General features: G+C 44.4%; 1 protein-coding gene across 1 annotated transcript in view; it reads left to right on the top strand.

Annotated features, from left to right (window-relative positions):
• Positions 1–7,732: 7,732 nt before the first annotated feature.
• Positions 7,733–17,481, top strand: part of LOC122924380 (vomeronasal type-2 receptor 26-like) — an 82,473-nt gene continuing 72,724 nt past the window's right edge. Inside the window, exons 1-2 of the mRNA XM_044275409.1 lie at positions 7,733–7,861; positions 10,078–11,118. Coding sequence (XP_044131344.1) covers positions 7,733–7,861; positions 10,078–11,118 — 1,170 coding nt within the window. The remainder of the gene's footprint in view (positions 7,862–10,077; positions 11,119–17,481) is intronic.

The raw sequence follows: 17,481 nt of genomic DNA on the forward strand, positions 1-17,481 counted from the left end.
CTACCTAAACTAACATACCTCATACGGATTCTCCCAATCAAACTACCAAAACACTTCTTAACCTCCTTCAAGAAAATCAGCTCTAAATACATATGGGGCAACATAAAACCGAGAATTTCACACAATATTCTAAAATTGCCCATAACCAAAGGAGGAATTGGCGCCCCCTCCCTAAACAAATACATTTATGCTGTCCACTTGAGCAGAATTATAGATTGGTTGAGATACCCTACACATAAAATTTGGATTTCGCTAGAAAAAGAACTAACAGGGTATCCTTTAAAAGGGCTAGTGTCTTCAGATCCCCTTAAAACCCCCCTTGTAAATAAGGACAACTTGTTGGTTCATGCCACCCTATCAGTCTGGAAAATGAAACATATTAGAGATATTTGCTCAGAATTCCCTTCTCATTTAAGTAGGCTCAATGATTTTCTCATTACAATTGGTGAAGGCTACACAACTCTTCCAGCACAAATACCAAACAGTAATGTTGCTCCCTCTGATCTACTAGACCCAGATGGAGCTATATTGAACCTCCAAGATATGAGAAATTATTTTAATACACCCAAACTGAGCTACCTCCAGCACAATATTATATTGAAATCTCTAAGATTAGCCTTAACGCAAGACCGCCAAACCAGAGAACCTTCTTGGTTTGAAAATTTGATTTCTCAAACACAGACACCAAGAACACTCATACATTTGATAAGCGGGAATTTACTTCTAGGAGATTCGCCAAATTCCCTGTACTTTTTGAAAGAATGGGAGAAAGACTTAAACACTACTTTCACGAGTGAAGACATTAAAGAAATCTTACTCTCACCCAAACTCTCCTCAAGATGTACTAATATACAAGAAAGCACATACAAGGTGATATCCAGATGGTATCTCACTCCTGTTAAATTAAGTCGAATGTATAGCACTACCTCTGACATGTGCTGGAGATGCCTTAAAGAGAGAGGCACCTTCTTGCACATATGGTGGTCTTGCCCATTTGCAAAATCCTTCTGGAATCAGATTTTTACTCATATAAATTGCATTTTAGGCAAAAGAGACCCTAAGAAGATTACATGCTGTCCCAAAACCGCTCTACTGAACATGATGCCAAATTCAATATCGGTATCTGAGAAAGGTCTGTTAAGACCCCTTATCGCGGCAGCCAGACTTATTATAGTAACAAACTGGAAGTCAAATGGTCCTTTGTCAGAGACAGTCTGGATTCACAAGGTATCATCGATTTCCAGATTGGAAGAATTGTCTCATTGGGAATTGAGATCACATCACAAATATAGGAAAATCTGGTCCCCCTGGTATAACTGGAGATCCTCATCACCTTAACCCATACTTTACTGCTCGGGCTTACTATCCCATAGTTATAGATATTGACTTTTTATACAGATGATTATCTTGAATGATACAACTCCAGCACATTTCCTCCACTTCATTTTATATCACTCACATAACTTGCTATATAACTCCTGAATTAGGTACCTCAACCCCCCCCCCTCCTTTCCTCCTCTCCCCCCCCCCCACCTGTTTTGTTTTGTTTAGTTTTGTTTCTTTGTCCTCTTTAATCTTTAATCGTTATAGGTTATGATATACTATTCTTTGATTGTAGCCACCATCATTTGTGTGGTAGGTAGCAGGGCATCCCGAATACCCTCGCCGACATCCTCACCTAACAGTCTAATATCACCCTGTGCTATGGTTACCCTTAGTAATCAGAAACAAAGGAGGTCGGTGGAGATATCGGAGCATGAAGTCTTTTATAACCCTCTTGCCTTACTTCCTCTGCTACAATATCATAAGCCATAGGACTGATAATCCAGTTCTTCTAATTTTGGAGGGTGTTAAAGTCCCTTGTTACTTATGCTTCAACTTTCAGGTTATGATTTATACCTGTCTACACACTACTATGCTAACATGTTACTATTACTGCCTTTATGTATTTTGAATATGGCGATTGTAAACCTAATCTGCAAACTGTTTGTACCCCTTCCTTTCTATCTTGAAATCAATAAAAAGATATTGAAAAAGAAAAGAAAAGGAATGAAATGCGCCATTTTGCTAAAACGGTCTACTACTACCAAAATCACAGTCTTCCCCGAGGAACGAGGCAGGTCCGTAATGAAGTCCATGGACAGATGCGTCCAAGGATGGGAAGGAATGGGTAACGGGAGGAGAGGACCAGATGGCCGTGAATGAGGGACCTTGGCACGAGCACAGGTCTCCCAGGCTGCCACAAAACCCTCAACCATCTTACAAAGAGCCGACCACCATAATCTCCTAGAGGGGCAAACATTTGCCAAATGATTTATACCTCCACAACAGAAACAAACCCTCCTCGGAGAGCTGAATCTTCTATTATTTGAGGCAAGCAAACCCAGCTGCATGGGCTTCTCTACAGAGGGGATTGAGAGAGACTGAGACTCCTGAGCACTGAATGAGACAGCCCCACTGTCCTTAGCCTGAATATGACAGGAAGGAGTGATCTCTCCTCTCTTTCTAAAATGCCTGTCAATACGAACAGCCCGAGACATGGCAGACTCCAAGGAGGCAGGTCTCTCATGAAAGGCAAATGCATCTTTCAATCCCTCCGAAAGACCATGGGAAAATTGACTTCGGAGTGCAGCATCATTCCAACCAGAATCAGCTGCCCATCTCCGAAATTCTGAACAGTATATCTCTGCGGACTGTTTACCCTGGCATAAAAGACGCAGTCTAGATTCAGCCAGAGCAATACGGTCCGGATCATGTATCTGACCCAGGGCTACAAAAAATTCATCCACGTATCGGAGGGGCCGTGCCCCCACCGGTAGTGTAAAGGCCCAAGACTGAGCGTTATCCCTGAGCAGCGAGATGATGATCCCCACCCTCTGCTCCTCATCACCAGAGGAGTGGGGAAGTAGATGAAAATGGAGTTTGCAAGCCTCTCTAAAACACACAAAATTCTCACTACCCCAGGAGAACGTATCCGGAAGCGAGATCTTAGGCTCAGTACAAACTCCATGAACGCAAGCAGAACCGGTCATCTGAAACTGAGAGACAGTTTTACGGAGATCTGCTACCTCCAGTAAAAGACCCTGCAAGTGGAGGAGGGGGCGTTTTTTCAAACAGAGGATGGGGCGGCTACCAGCAAGTCCGCCCAACTTGCTGGTAGTGAAGAAATTTACATATAATAATCCTGAGGTAAGAGGGGCATATATGGAATCTGCTTACATTAACAAATATAATAAAACTGAAAATTGGGGGTTGGGGGGTGACAGAAGCCCTTTAAAGGCCTTACAAAGTTTCCTAAGGTTTGCTAATTACTACCGTAAATTCATAAATAATTTTTTGGTAATTGCTAGACCGTTGACCGACCTCACTAAAAGAGGGGCGGATTTGGAAGATTGGTCTACTGAGGCCTTAACTTCATTTGAAACCCTAAAGAAGGCATTCAGTAGCACTCCCATTCTGATCCAGCCAGATCAGGAGAGACCTTTTATTGTGGAGGTGGATGTGTCCGAGGACGGGGCAGGTATGGTCCTCTCACAAGGTCCCTCTAGCCTTACTAACCTGAGGCCTTGCGCTTTCTTTTCCAGAAAATTTTCCCCCACCGAGAGAAACTATGACATAGGGAATTGTGAATTGCTGGCCATAAAATGGGCGTTTGAGGAGTGGAGGCATTTTCTTGAAGGCGCAAAACATTGTGTCACTGTTGTCACTGATCATAAGAACCTAATGTTTCTCAAGTCTGCTAAGAGGTTAAATCCCCATCAAGCCAGATGGGCATTTTTACACGTTTTTACTTTTCCATCAGGCCAGAAAGTCGAAAAGTGAAGGCTGACGCATTGTCTCAGATCTTCTGTGCGTTTCAGCCTACAGATGCACCACCTGAACCCATTCTACCAGCTAATATCTTCGTAGCAGCCTTCCCCAGGATATACCTCTCATTAAGGCTGAACAACATCTGGCCCCGGCGCCCACTCCAACAGGTAAGTTGTTTGTCCCTGTACAGTTTTGTCTCCGACTGTTGGGTGAGTGTCATAATTCTGTTTTGTGTGGACATCCTGGTATTGAGGGCACTAAGGAGCTGGTTTCTAGATCATATTGGTGGCCCACTCTAACTAGGGATGTCAAGTCCTATGTGTCGGCCTGTGAGGTTTGTGCTAGGTCTAAGACCCCAAGGACTCGCCCTGATAGTGACCTGCGACCTCTACCCATTCCTAGTAGACCCTGGTCTCATATCTCGATGGACTTTATCACTGACCTGCCGCCTGCAGAGGGTAAGACTGTGGTTTGGGTAGTGGTCGATAGGTTTAGCAAAATGGCGTCTATATTTGAGAAGCAGATTGTGCGTTTACATGGTATCCCGGAAAATATTGTATCTGACAGGGGTGTGCAGTTTGTGTCCAAGTTTTGGAGGGCTTTCTGTCAGAAATGCCAGATTTCATTGTCTTTTTCGTCCGCCTATCACCCTGAGACTAATGGGCAGACTGAACGCCTCAATCAGTCTGTGGAACATTTTCTCAGGTCATATGTTGCTTATGACCAGCAATTATGGGTTAAATACCTTCCGTTGGCCGAATTTACTCTGAATAACCGTGTTAATTCTTCTGCTGGTGTCTCCCCATTCTTTTGTAATTGTGGTTTCCATCCTCGTTTTCATTCTGGGTCATCTGTCTCCTGGTCTAACCCCGAGGTGGATAAGGTCTCCTCTGAACTGTGCACAGTTTGGAGTTGGGTTCAATCGAACCTATAAAAGGCTCAGAATACTCCGAAAATCAAGGCCAATAGGAGACGTTCTAAGGGGGTGAACTTTGAGGTTGCAGATAAGGTGTGCTTCTCGTTTTATAGGGCCATATAAGATTACGGAGGTAATTACCCCGGTATCGTTTAGGTTGGAACTGCCCGAGTCGTTCCACATTCTTGATGTGTTTCACAAATCTCTATTTAAAAAGTATATTGAAACTGTTGTACCATTGCAAGCTGTGCCTCCGCTGGTTCTTGTTAATGATTCTGTGGAGTATGTGTTGTCTAAGATTGTGGATGTCAGGAGAGTGCGTAATTCTTTACAGTACCTGGTGCACTGGAAGGGCTATGGACCCGAGGAAAAGTTTTTAGTACCAGCTAGGGAGGTTCATGCCCCTAGACTGGTTAGAGAATTTCATGAAGAACATCCTGAGAAGCTGTTGCCTGAAGTCTTGAGTCCGGTGGCCCCGCATAAGGGGAGGGGTACTGTCACAGGGCGCCGACGATGCGTTCACTCTCCACAGCGCCGACGGCAGGGGCGGGACGGACCCTGCAAAGCACGTCTCCTCAGCGTAGCCGATGTCCTCGGTTCCCCCAGCAACCAGAGTAAGTCTGAGCACCGAGCTGGGCACTCAGTGCTCAGCTGTATGCAGCAGGGTGAGTCATGTGACGCTGGCAACGTCACATGACCCCTGCTAGTCAGTATTTAACAGGCAGCCTGCTGGCCACAGGTTGCCTGTTATTTAGGTTCCACCTGCAATTGTGTCTGACCTGGCATACTTACCTCCTGCTGATATCCGACGATCCTCTGCTGCTCCTTGTGTACTTTTGCTGCTCTCCTGGTATTCTGACCCCGGCTTCCTCCTGACGATCCTCTGCTGACTCCTTTGGTACTTTGCGACTCTCCTGGTATTTCTGACCCCGGCTTCTCCTGACTATCATCTTCTTGCTCCATTTGTACTTCGTTGCTCTCCTGGTATTTGACTCGGTCCGTTCACGTTCTGTTGTTTGTCTGGTCTGTCCTCCCTGCAAGTTAGGGACTGCCATCCAGTTGTCCCCTGTCATTAGGACTTGTGAGGCAAGTAGGCAGGACCAGGGGGGAGGGTAGAGCGCAGTGGTCACTTCCTTCCCCCCTGTGTATGTGTGTGTGTATACGTGACCGTTACAGTATGGTGAATGAATAATTTTTGGGGCCTGTAGTCCAGTGACTTGCAGTAAAATTGATATACCTCCGGCCACATAATCACTTGATCTTTTATGTACGGTGAAAGCATAATTTTTGAGGCCTGTAATCTAATATGGTGACCGCCTAATGTACCCCCAACCACATTATCACTTGTTCTTTTCTGTACGGTGAATGAATAATTTTTGGGGCCTGTAGTCCACTGGCCTGCAGTAAAATTGATATCCATTGACAGTCTAATATACCTTTAGCCACATAATCACTTGATGTTTTCTGTCTGGTGAATGCCTAATGTTTGGAGCCTCGGAGGAATTCAACACCTGTGACGACCACGTGTTATTGAATTTCAACTATTATCATTTTTCAACAGGGGGAATTTCGTTGGCCATGTTTTTAATCCAATTTTATATTTTTAGTTATTTTAAACATATGTATTTGACATGTATTAGTACTGGCCTGCAGTAAAATTGATATCAATTGACAGTCTAATATACCTGCGGCCACATAATCACTTGTTCTTTTCTGTACGGTGAATGAATAATTTTTAGGGCCTGTACTCCACTGGCCTGCAGTAAAATTAATATCCAATGACTGTCTAATATACCTCCAGCCACATAATTATGTGTTCCTTTCTGTCCGGTGAATTCCTAATTTTTGTGGCCTGTACTCCACTGACCTGCAGTAAAATTGATATCCAATGACCGTCTAATATACCTACGGTGAATGCCTAATTGTTGGGGCCTTTGAGGAATTCAACCCCTGTGACGACCACGTATTATCTAATTTCACCTATTATCATTTGTTTATTCAAGAGGGGTATTTTGTTAGCCATGTTTTTAATCCAAATTTATATTTTTAGTCCTTTTAAACATATGTATTAGACATGCATTTGTACTGACCTTCAGTAAAATTGACAGTCTAATATACCTCCAGCCACATAATCACTTGATGTTTTATGTCAGGTGATCGCCTAATGTTTGGGGCCTGTACTCCCGTGGCCTAAAATAGAAAATTTCTAGGCTCCAGCAGGGCACATTTTTGAGAGTTTCCCTTTAAGACGCATAAAAATGGCCCTTGATTAAAATACATATTTTTGTGGGAATGTTTGCCTTTGACCCCCCTCTGGTATGTCACTGTCCATGTTGTGGGACTATTTGTGCACTTCTAGTAAGTATTTGGTGGCTGCAAATATGACCTGAAGGTTTTTCAGGTTCGCCTGCCATTAAAGTGAATGGGGCCCGTCGCAAACTTGTGGTTCGCGAACATTTGACCGCGTTCGCAAATCATCCCGGCCAATGTTCGTCCATCACTATAAACCTATATATTAGATATGAGCAAATTATATTTGGAATTCATCCGGCTTGTTTTGCTATTTGTTTTGATTAAATCAAGAAAGATCTGCATGTGAAAAAAGTGCACTTCAACTTTGAATCCAAAAGGATTAAAAAACAACATAGCCATCCAGTCATTGCTTTGCCATTTAAACAGACATGTAGCATAACTAGGAGAACAGCTAAGTCACAGCTACAACTAGCTTTTTTATTTTTAAACCATTCACATGGTCAAAAACATAATATTTTTTTTTTGGGGTGGGGGACCTGACTGCTGTCTGTGATGGATGGTTGAGCCTACAGCTCCATCACACTAAACACTGGAATACCGCCACACAGAGAGCAGTACTTGCTTATAATGGTCAAAACCGGGAGAGAAAAGAGAGATGACATACCCGAAACACCTAAAGCCCATAAAGTCCAGATGGAATTGCAGAAATACTGGAGACAAGCGGGTGCTTGCTCAATGAATAAGTCTTCCAAGATGGCTCCAGGGGCATACAAAGGAGAAGATGGCAACGCGCTTGCTCCTATATCAATGCCATATCTGCAAAAGACATTGTTACAGGCTATGAAACCTGTGTTGTCTGAGCTAGCTGACATTGAGACAGAGGTACAACAGATTGTTCAGCAGATGTAGAGTTTGGAGACCTTGCAAGCTGGAGTGAACACTCTCTCAGGGGTCTTTGCCTCACAGGTGGCCTATCACGCTAATAATATTAGTAGGGCACTAGCTGTTATAGAAGACCAGAAGAACCGTAGCAGGAGGAAGAATATTTTAATTAAATGCCTACCAGAATTCAGGACAGTAGACACATTACCCACCGTGTCAAATCTACCATATGCCTGTAGACCTTGATAAAGCCACCTGGAGTCAATTGGATATGGAACCACTGGAGGTCCTACTCCCTTCATGGCTGCCGTTGCAAGATCAAGAGACTTTGTCATCTTTGCGGAACATGAAGTCCTAGAAGAAAGCCGCCAGTGCCAAGTCTCCTAAAAGGAAGATGTCTTCAGAACATCCTATTTGAGTGATATGCTTGACCTTACTTGGTAGTATTTGGATATTTATGTTGTTTCTTCTAGGTGGTCGGGTATACACCAGTTTGTGTTTTAACCCTTCTGGGCCTAAAGCCTACTACCTCATGGAGATGCAGAGAAGTTGTACTCTATATTTTCTATGGTTTGGGGTTTCTTTACCCACTTGGTCAAGCAAGAATGCTGTACTTGTGATCCCCTGGTTCTCTGACAATTCATGGTGGTGAGTTGTAAAGTCAGTGTAACACCTGTAGCTGGATGTCTGGCTGATAGCCCTGTTTGGTGCACACGCCTTTTATTGGTTTGTGTAGACACTGTTTGCCACCCTAGGCTTGGGGTGTGATGTCCAATTTCACTTTCATTACATAATGGATCATTATGTGCCATTTTTCTAATTAAATTCTGACCTCTTGCCATCATTCCAGTTCATCCAAGCTACCGGGACACACAACGCTGATCACTTCTGACATCTCAGCCTAGCTGACATCTCAGACTATTGCTTGTCCTTCTTGGTGTTGCAATTTCAATGTTGAGGACTAGTGATGGATGAACATCGGCCGGTACGGTTCGTGAACACAATCAAATATTCGCGAACCGCAAGTTTGCGGCGGGCCCCATTCACTTTAATGGCAAGCGAACCTGAAAAACCTTCAGCTCATAATTGCAGCCACCAAATACTTAGTAGAACATGGACAGTGACATACTAGAGGGGGATCAATGACAAAAATTCCAACAAAAAATAGGTATCTTAATCAGGGGACATTTTTATGCGTCTTAAAGGGAAATTCTATGAAATGTGTCTTGTTGAAGCCTAGAATTTTTATATTTTAGGCCACAGGAGTGCGTTATTCCAATGGCGTTTGTCACTCTCTGTAGCTGCAGTAACGCAGCAAAACTGAAAACCAAATGCACTATATAGAAAGTATATTATTGGTATATAACACCCCTGCTTCAATCAGTTTTTTTGGGGAGCAACTGGTTAATCACACCAGTAAAAATTATTTGTTCCAATAGTGTTTGCCCCTCTGTATAGCTGCAGTATCTCAGCAGAACCGCACACAACTGCTGCACAAAACAAATGCACTATAATATACTTTCTATGTTAGAAAGTATATTATAAGTATGTTACACCCCTCTGTGTATCACACCTATCGATAGTACACCTATACCAGTCCTTAAAAGGAATTTGTGGCCCGATTAGCTAGCATTTGGTGTCCCTAACAGTCTGTCCCTGCTCCACACAGCAACCTCTCCCTACACTGGCAAAAGACTGAATGTAAAATGGCGGCAGATCAGGTTTATTTATAAGATAGGGGGTATGTCCATGTGCTGAAACGTCTCAATTGGCTGTCTTGTACCACCTGGTGGATGTGTCATGGGTCAAAGTTCTTCACAATGTAAAAGAATATTGCGGCGGCGGACATCGCCATATGTTCGCCCCTTCGGCGAATCGCGAACGAGCAAAGTTTGCTGCGAAATGATCGCCAGGCGAACCGCAAGGCCATCTCTATTAAGGAGTGTATATTGTTATATGAAATCTTATATTCTTGTATTTATCACATCATATAACCAGTGGACTCTCGGGGCTCAGAACGTCATGTCTGACATTAGGGTACACCATGTGACACTATGAGAAAATCATTTCTGAATCTCAAAGAGAGAAGTTTTCTGTACCTCACATTCATGTAGTCGTTCAGTCCAGGTCTTATGGGAAGTTTTCTCTTGACTTTACTACTAAATAATTGAATATAAAATGTTCTACATGAAACTCTTTTCTCCTGTGTCCTGCAGATCAGCTATGGAGCCACCGAACACTCATTATCCGATAGGTTCCTCTATCCACATGTCTTCAGAACTGTCCAGAATCACCACATCCACAATATGGTCATCACCAAACTGTTGGAGCACTTTGGCTGGACCTGGGTTGGGATTTTAGTGTCGGATGATGATACCGGAGAGAATGAACTGCAAATACTGACAAAGTACATGAGAGAGCACGGGGTCTGTGCCGCCTTCACCATAAAACTTACACAGCAGAATGTCAAGAACAATGAGCGGATTTTACAAGTTTTGAAGAATCCACAAATCAATATCATTATAATGTGTGGGAGCTTATCTCTCAATGGACTTCGATTACTAATTTACCATCCATCTGTATTTATAGACAAAATCCTTATCCTTCCACCATCCTGGGCTTCCAGTTACTTCATTACAGAATGTCAGTACCCAGAACTGAATGGAAGTCTAGCAGTTGAATATTCATTACAAACTTTTCCAGGAGAGGAAGATTTGGTGAGAAAATACAGGAAACTCCCCAATATAGACCATGATGAGTTTATGTGGACATTATTAGATATACTAGCAGGAACTGGAGATAAAGATTCCTTCATTACATATAATTATACTAATATAGAGAATAATGACACTTATACATATACTATGCCAAGTATGAGGAATTACCTCTCGTCAGGGGTCTCTCCACGACTGTATTATGCAGTAGAAGTCCTGGCAAAAGCTCTACATGAAATGTTCTCATTTATAGGAGACCAATATGGAGAAAACTCAATAACCAGAGTCAGACATTACACACGGAGGTTACAGCGCTACATACAATGGATGAAGAATCCACTGGATCCAATGAAACCTTCATATTACTTTAATGAAGAGAGGGAAGCTGTTCACCCATATAAGATAATAAACTGGATAATTATAAATAAGACCACACATAGAGATGTACGTAAGGTGGAAGTAGGAAATTTTACACCATGGGCCGTCAGTGGAGAACAGCTTCACATAAACACCCAGTCAATAACATGGAAACAGACAAAGGAGGTAAGAAGTGTTATACTATGTATGTGATTATGGACTGTCCACCCTCATCATTGTATGGGTAGCAGAATAGTGGGTGCAGCATTTGCAGCGTGCCGCCACCCTGGGGCCGATCGAGTACCGGTGTGCACGAAGGCTGAGTGGTATGTTGTGGCCCTAATAGTTTGTGTCACTGTGCTCCTACCTGGATACTGTCGCTCCCTGGGAATAGGCTCCATAGCAAGAAAAGAGTTGTAGTTGGTGGAGTAAGAGAACAGACTTGGTGAAGTTCATTAGTTTTTCTTGAATAAACTTGCAATAAACTTGTGTCATCCAAACAATACTTGATCCTTCTCTTGGCTCCAGCAATCTAAGGGTAAACTGGCAGGTAGATATGATTACTTTTCTTTCTTCCTCTACTGCTGTGCTAATCTCTGGCTTCAGTCTGGTTACTGGATTTTCTAGCAGTTCTGGTACCGCTGAGTGGGGTGACTTTGGCTGTTGACCCCCTAGGTCGTGGTGCTTTACAAGCTGCTTTTTCTGGAAGAATCCTGCCGCAGGAGGTGGAAACACTCCCCTCAATGCCCAAGCTCTGGTCCCTTTCCAACTCACAACTAACTATATCTTCCTGGAACCCTTTCATTGGTAGGAAGCAGGACTAGCCCACTTCTGCCCAAAAAGGGGGAGAATGTAATGGGCAGTTCCATTCTATATAAAGATACTCTCTGCCAGATACACTGCCACCTGCTGGTGAGCCAGGCACAGTACATGAACATACCAGATTTTGCTGCTGATGGTACAGTTGGTGGTGCAAACCAATACAATGGCGGAAAACAGGCTAGCAACAGGAATGTAGGAGTGGTAGTGTCCCTGTTGTTACAAACATCTCAATAATTTGTCCACCAAACAAATCTGAAGCTTTTGTCATTTGTCATTTGCGTCGGACGCCCAGCACCAATTTACTGTTAATATGGGCAGGGAACACCACAAGAGAGTAAGAAGATTACATGACACTGGGAGTAAGTGGGAGGAGGGTTTGCCCTGATTGGTTCAGAGACTGAAAGCCAACCTCCTCAGCCAATCAGGGGGGCAGAAGGTAGGGAGATGCCCCGTGGCATAACTAGAACTGACTGCTGAGCCCCACAGCAAATTTTTGAACAGGAGAATAGCTTTCATGCCTTTCCAGACATGCAAGCCTCCCATGCCACACGCACTCATGCCACCCCATACCATCAGAGATGCAGGCTTCTGAACTGAGCGTTGATAACAACTTGGGTTGTCCTTGTCCTCTTTGGTCCGGATGATATGGCGTCCCAGATTTCCAAAAAGAACTTCGAATCGTGACTCGTCTGACCACAGAACAGTCTTCCATTTTGCCACACTCCATTTTAAATGATCCCTGGCCCAGTGAAAACGCCTGAGCTTGTGGATCTTGCTTAGAAATGGCTTCTTCTTTGCACTGTAGAGTTTCAGCTGGCAGCGGCGGGTGGCACGGTGGATTGTGTTCACTGACAATGGTTTTTGGAAGTATTCCTGAGCCCATTCTGGGATTTCCTTTACAGTAGCATTCCTGTTTGTGGTGCAGTGTCGTTCAAGGGCCCGGAGATCACGGGCATCCAGTATGGTTTTACGGCCTTGACCCTTACGCACAGAGATTGTTCCAGATTCTCTGAATCTTCGGATGATGTGATGCACAGTTGATGATGATAGATGCAAAGTCTTTGCAATGTTTCGCTGGGTAACACCTTTCTGATATTGCTCCACTATCTTTCTGCGCAACATTGTGGGAATTGGTGATCCTCTACCCATCTTGGCTTCTGAGAGACACTGCCGCTCTGAGAAGCTCTTTTTATACCCAATCATGTTGCCAATTGACCTAATTAGTGTTAATTGGTCTTCCAGCTCTTCGTTATGCTCAAATTTACTTTTTCCAGCCTCTTATTGCTACTTGTCCCAACTTTTTGGGGATTTGTTGACACTGTGAAAATTTGAATCAACGTATTTTTCCTTTAAAATGATACATTTACTCGGATTAAATGTTTGATCTGTCATCTACGTTCTATTACACATAAAATATTGACATTTGCCATCTCCACATCATTGCATTCAGTTTTTATTCACAATTTGTTTAGTCTCCCAACTTTTTGGGAATTCGGTTTGTACCAAAAAGATAGTCACATGGAAAAATGTTGCAAAAAAATTGACGCCAAAAACAAACCAATAGTTCATCAATATAGGAGATGAGTAGTTCATCAATGTATAAATAGATACAGTGCAGACAATTATGGTTTATAGATGTATAGATGAGTCCATGCTGAGAAGAGACATATAAATAGTAAAATGATTAGAATGGATAGAATGTCCACAAAGGGTTAATCATCCGACAGAAAGACTTCCACTTTAGTTCAATGGATTTAAGTCCATCCACAAATATTACCCCTTCATATTCATATAATAAACTATGGTAGATAAAACTTTAAATGGTAAATGTCACTTACAATACTCCCGATATTAGTAGGGGTCAGTAAGATTATTACCTGCCGCTAAAGATGGCCTTGCAGTTCGCACGGCGGTCATTTCGCGGCAAAATTCGCGATTCGCCGAACATGCAAACATATGGTGATATTCGCGCCCGCCATATTCTTTTACATTGTGAAGAACTTTGACCCATGACACATCCATCAGGTGGTACAGGACCGCCAATTGAGACGTTTCAGCACATGGACACAACCCCACCCTCTGGAAAAAAGCTGATCTAGACGCCATTTTACATTCAGTCTTTTGCCAGTGTAGGGAGGAATTACAGAGTAACAGACAGTCTGGTTAAACTAAAAGTTAGAGATACCAAATTTCTTCTAATGCCACAGCGCAAAAGGCACTTCATAGTGTTGCGCCAAGCCACATGCCTCTTCTCCTTCTCCTCTCTCCAACCAGGTGTCCTCCACTCCACCTTCCACCGTGCCGTGATCGCGTTCATCTGGCAAAAGGCAGGCTTCCTTGCCCCAAATGTTCGAGCAAAAAAAGATGATGACGTCGGATAGCCCTCTTGCCCAACGGCTGACCGCTGGCTTGTCAGAACATCTAGCCAGCCAACTACTGACATATAAACTGGTGGACTCGAAGGCCTTTCGAAAATTGGTGGCCATTGGCACACCGCAATGGAAGGTCCCCGGAAGGAAATATTTCTCCCATAAGGGCATCCCAGAGCTATATTGCCACGTTCAGAGGCAAGTGAATGTATCTCTGGCACACAGTGTCTTTGCCAAGATACATCTGACCACAGACACATGGTCTAGCAAACACTGGCAGGGAAGGTACATAACTTTTACTGCCCACTGGGTGAACCTTCTGACGGTGGTCAAGCGGTCAAGCGGTCAACCCGTGGCACCCATGAAGATTTGGTGCTACCGCCACAGATTGCATGCAGGCCTGCCTCTTTTTCTCCTCTTCCTACTCCATACTCCCTCTCCTCTTCGGCTGACTCCTCCTTTTCCGCTGCTACCGTCTCTTCCACTGCACCGCCTAAGCTCCCCAGAACCTATTTGACGTGCCAAGTGAGGCATTGGCATACTGTGCTGCATCTGTTGTGCCTGGAATCCAGGAGCCACACCGGTCCTGCACTGCTTTCAGCTCTGCGGTCACAAGCCGATCAGTGGCTAACCCCGCTCAATTTGACAGTTGGTAAAGTGGTGTGCGACAACGGTGCCAATCTGATTAGTGCGCTGAAACAGGGCAAAATGACACACGTGCCGTGCATGGCACATGTCCTGAACTTAGTCGTGCAGCGATTCGTTGCCAAATACCCCAGGGTCCATGACGTCTTGCGGCAGGCCAGGAAAATCTCTGGCCATTTTAGAAGATCTTACACGGCCATGGCTCGCCTTGCTGACACTCAGCGGCGACACCACCTGCCTGTCAGATGTCTGATTTGTGACTGCCCGATGCGATGGAACTCCACCTTCTATATGCTTGATAAGCTGCTCCAGCAGAAATGTGCAGTTAACAATTACCTGTACGAACTCGGCAGAGATATTAGAGACAGCAAGGGAAGCGGACAGCAATACGAAAGGTAGCTACCGGGCAGACAGAGAGGTAAACAAACAAGGTACCAAAAAACGGGAAGGGCAAGGTGGGTCAACTAGCCGAGGTCAGTCCAGGAGGTCACGTCAGTACAAGGGAGGAGACAGAGACAAATCCGAGAGCGAGCCGAGGTCAAAATCCGAGAGGTCACGTCAGTACCAGGGAGGAGGCAAAGACAAAATCCGAAAGCAAGCCGAGGTCAAAATCCGGGAGGTAGCGTCAAGGTCCAAGGAGCAGGCAGAAGGGGTGTCAGGAAGCAAATCAAGGGTCAAAACAAAAGTCAGATAATAGTAATAATAATACACAGCCTAAGGGACGAAAATCACAGGTAACCTGTGGCCAGCAGGATGCCTGTTTAAACAGTGGAGGGAAGGGGTCATGTGACGTGGCCAGCGTCACATGATCCCTCCTCCCTGACAGTAGCCGAGCGCCTAGCACGGCACTCAGCCCCACCTGGTCCCTATGGTGACGGGGAACGCCGGCTTCTCCTGCAGGAGGAGTGCGGCTGAATGTAACGCCTCTCCTGTCACCATGACAACCAGGACGCCGCAGACAGGAGAGCGCAGCCAGACGCGAGATCGGGGGCAGTCGGCGGAGCAAGGAACGAGAGGTCCACCGCCTGCCTCTCGTGACAGGACCCCCGTGTAAAAAGCATACAGGGCAAGGACCAGTACTGGGTGGCAACTTACTTAGACCCCTGGTACAAACACAAAATGGTGGACATGTTACCAGCATCACAGAGGGCTGTCAGAATGCAGCACTTCCAGGCCTTGCTTCGAGAAATGCTGCATTCTGCTTTTGTGGGCGCTGGCAGAGGAATTTCCACTCACAGAGCTGGCACAATTTGCCATGGAACTCTTGGCTTGCCCCACGTCCAGTGTCCTGTTGGATAGGACGTTCAGCACAGCAGGGGGGATCATGACCTATAAGCGCACTCGCCTAGCTCACGAGAGTGTGGACTACCTCACATTTCTAAAAATGAATGAGGCATGGATCTCGCAGGAATTCAACACATGTGTCGAGTCGACCATGTTTGTTTGAAATTCCTCATGACAGCCCACAAATATCCTCCACCACCCAGAAGAAATCATGGTCCCTGTCTTAGGTAAATACAGCGGCATAAAATGCCTTTTATGTCCGTTGAATGCCTAATTTTTGTGGCCTGTACTGGCCGACAGTTACATATTTATCCTGTGACCGCCTAATGTCCCTCCAGCCACAGAATCCTACAAAGTTGTTTGCTGTCGGGTGAATCCCTATTGGCTAATTTTTGGGGCCTGTACTGGCAAGTTCTCACAACAATACTTAGTGCACCAATCGCTAATATCTCATGAGACCTTATAAAATGTAAAGTTGTGTGTACCGTAAAAACTAAATCGCATCATTAGGGATTTTCGCAATGGAACTTTTTTTTTAAACACTGAATCTGCATGTACAGCGATTGTTATAACATGGATGTGAAATGTAATCAAATACACGGCTTTAATGTCAAATTACTTACAGTGAGAAGTTCTTCCTCAACGCTGTGAAAATTGGTGCCAAATTGCCAACCATCTTTTCTGATCGCATCCAACTTCGATCTGGTGGAAACCAGTTGCTGTAGTAGGCCGCCCCTATTTTGCGCATACGTGAAAATTACTGTACATTGTCGATATTTCGCATTGAAAAAAACTGTGGGACTATTTGTGCACTTCTAGTAATTATTTAGTGGATGCAAATATGACATGAAGGTTTTTCAGGTTCGCCTGCCTTTCAAGTCTATATGGCCCGCTGTGAACACACGGTTTGCGAACATTTGATGTTCCCGGCCAATGTTCGTCCATCACTACCCGCTGCTGCTTTGTGCCGTCTCACGTGTCCGGCTGGGTACATAGAAATGTTTTACCTCTCTCCTGAAGAGTAAAGGATAGGTCGAATTTTATCCTCCAACTGCGCCGCTCCTCACTATTCGCATCGGGTGTCTCACGTGGTTCGATAGTTTAAAGTTTAGACTGTCACGTGTGTCGGCACTGATCTTGCAATCCTGCCGTCAATAGGACATCGGGAGGGAAGTTGTAGATTTTCAAAGCGGCACTTAAATATAGATTTACCGAAGTTTTGTCTCTATTAAATATCCATGGCTAATAAGTGGGAGTACTCCACATTTGCTGGTATATGGGCAAACGCGTTTCGCAGTGTAACCTTACTCCTTCCTCAGTGGTTACCTGCTAATTCTTGACCTCCATTTTTTATAGTCCTCTGGGAAAATGGTTATTCCAAAAATCTGGAGTAGTGGTTGTTTCCCAAACCCGTACTGGATCAACGGAT

This window comes from Bufo gargarizans, chromosome 1, assembly GCF_014858855.1.
Source record: "Bufo gargarizans isolate SCDJY-AF-19 chromosome 1, ASM1485885v1, whole genome shotgun sequence".
NCBI classification, from domain to species: Eukaryota; Metazoa; Chordata; class Amphibia; order Anura; family Bufonidae; genus Bufo; species Bufo gargarizans.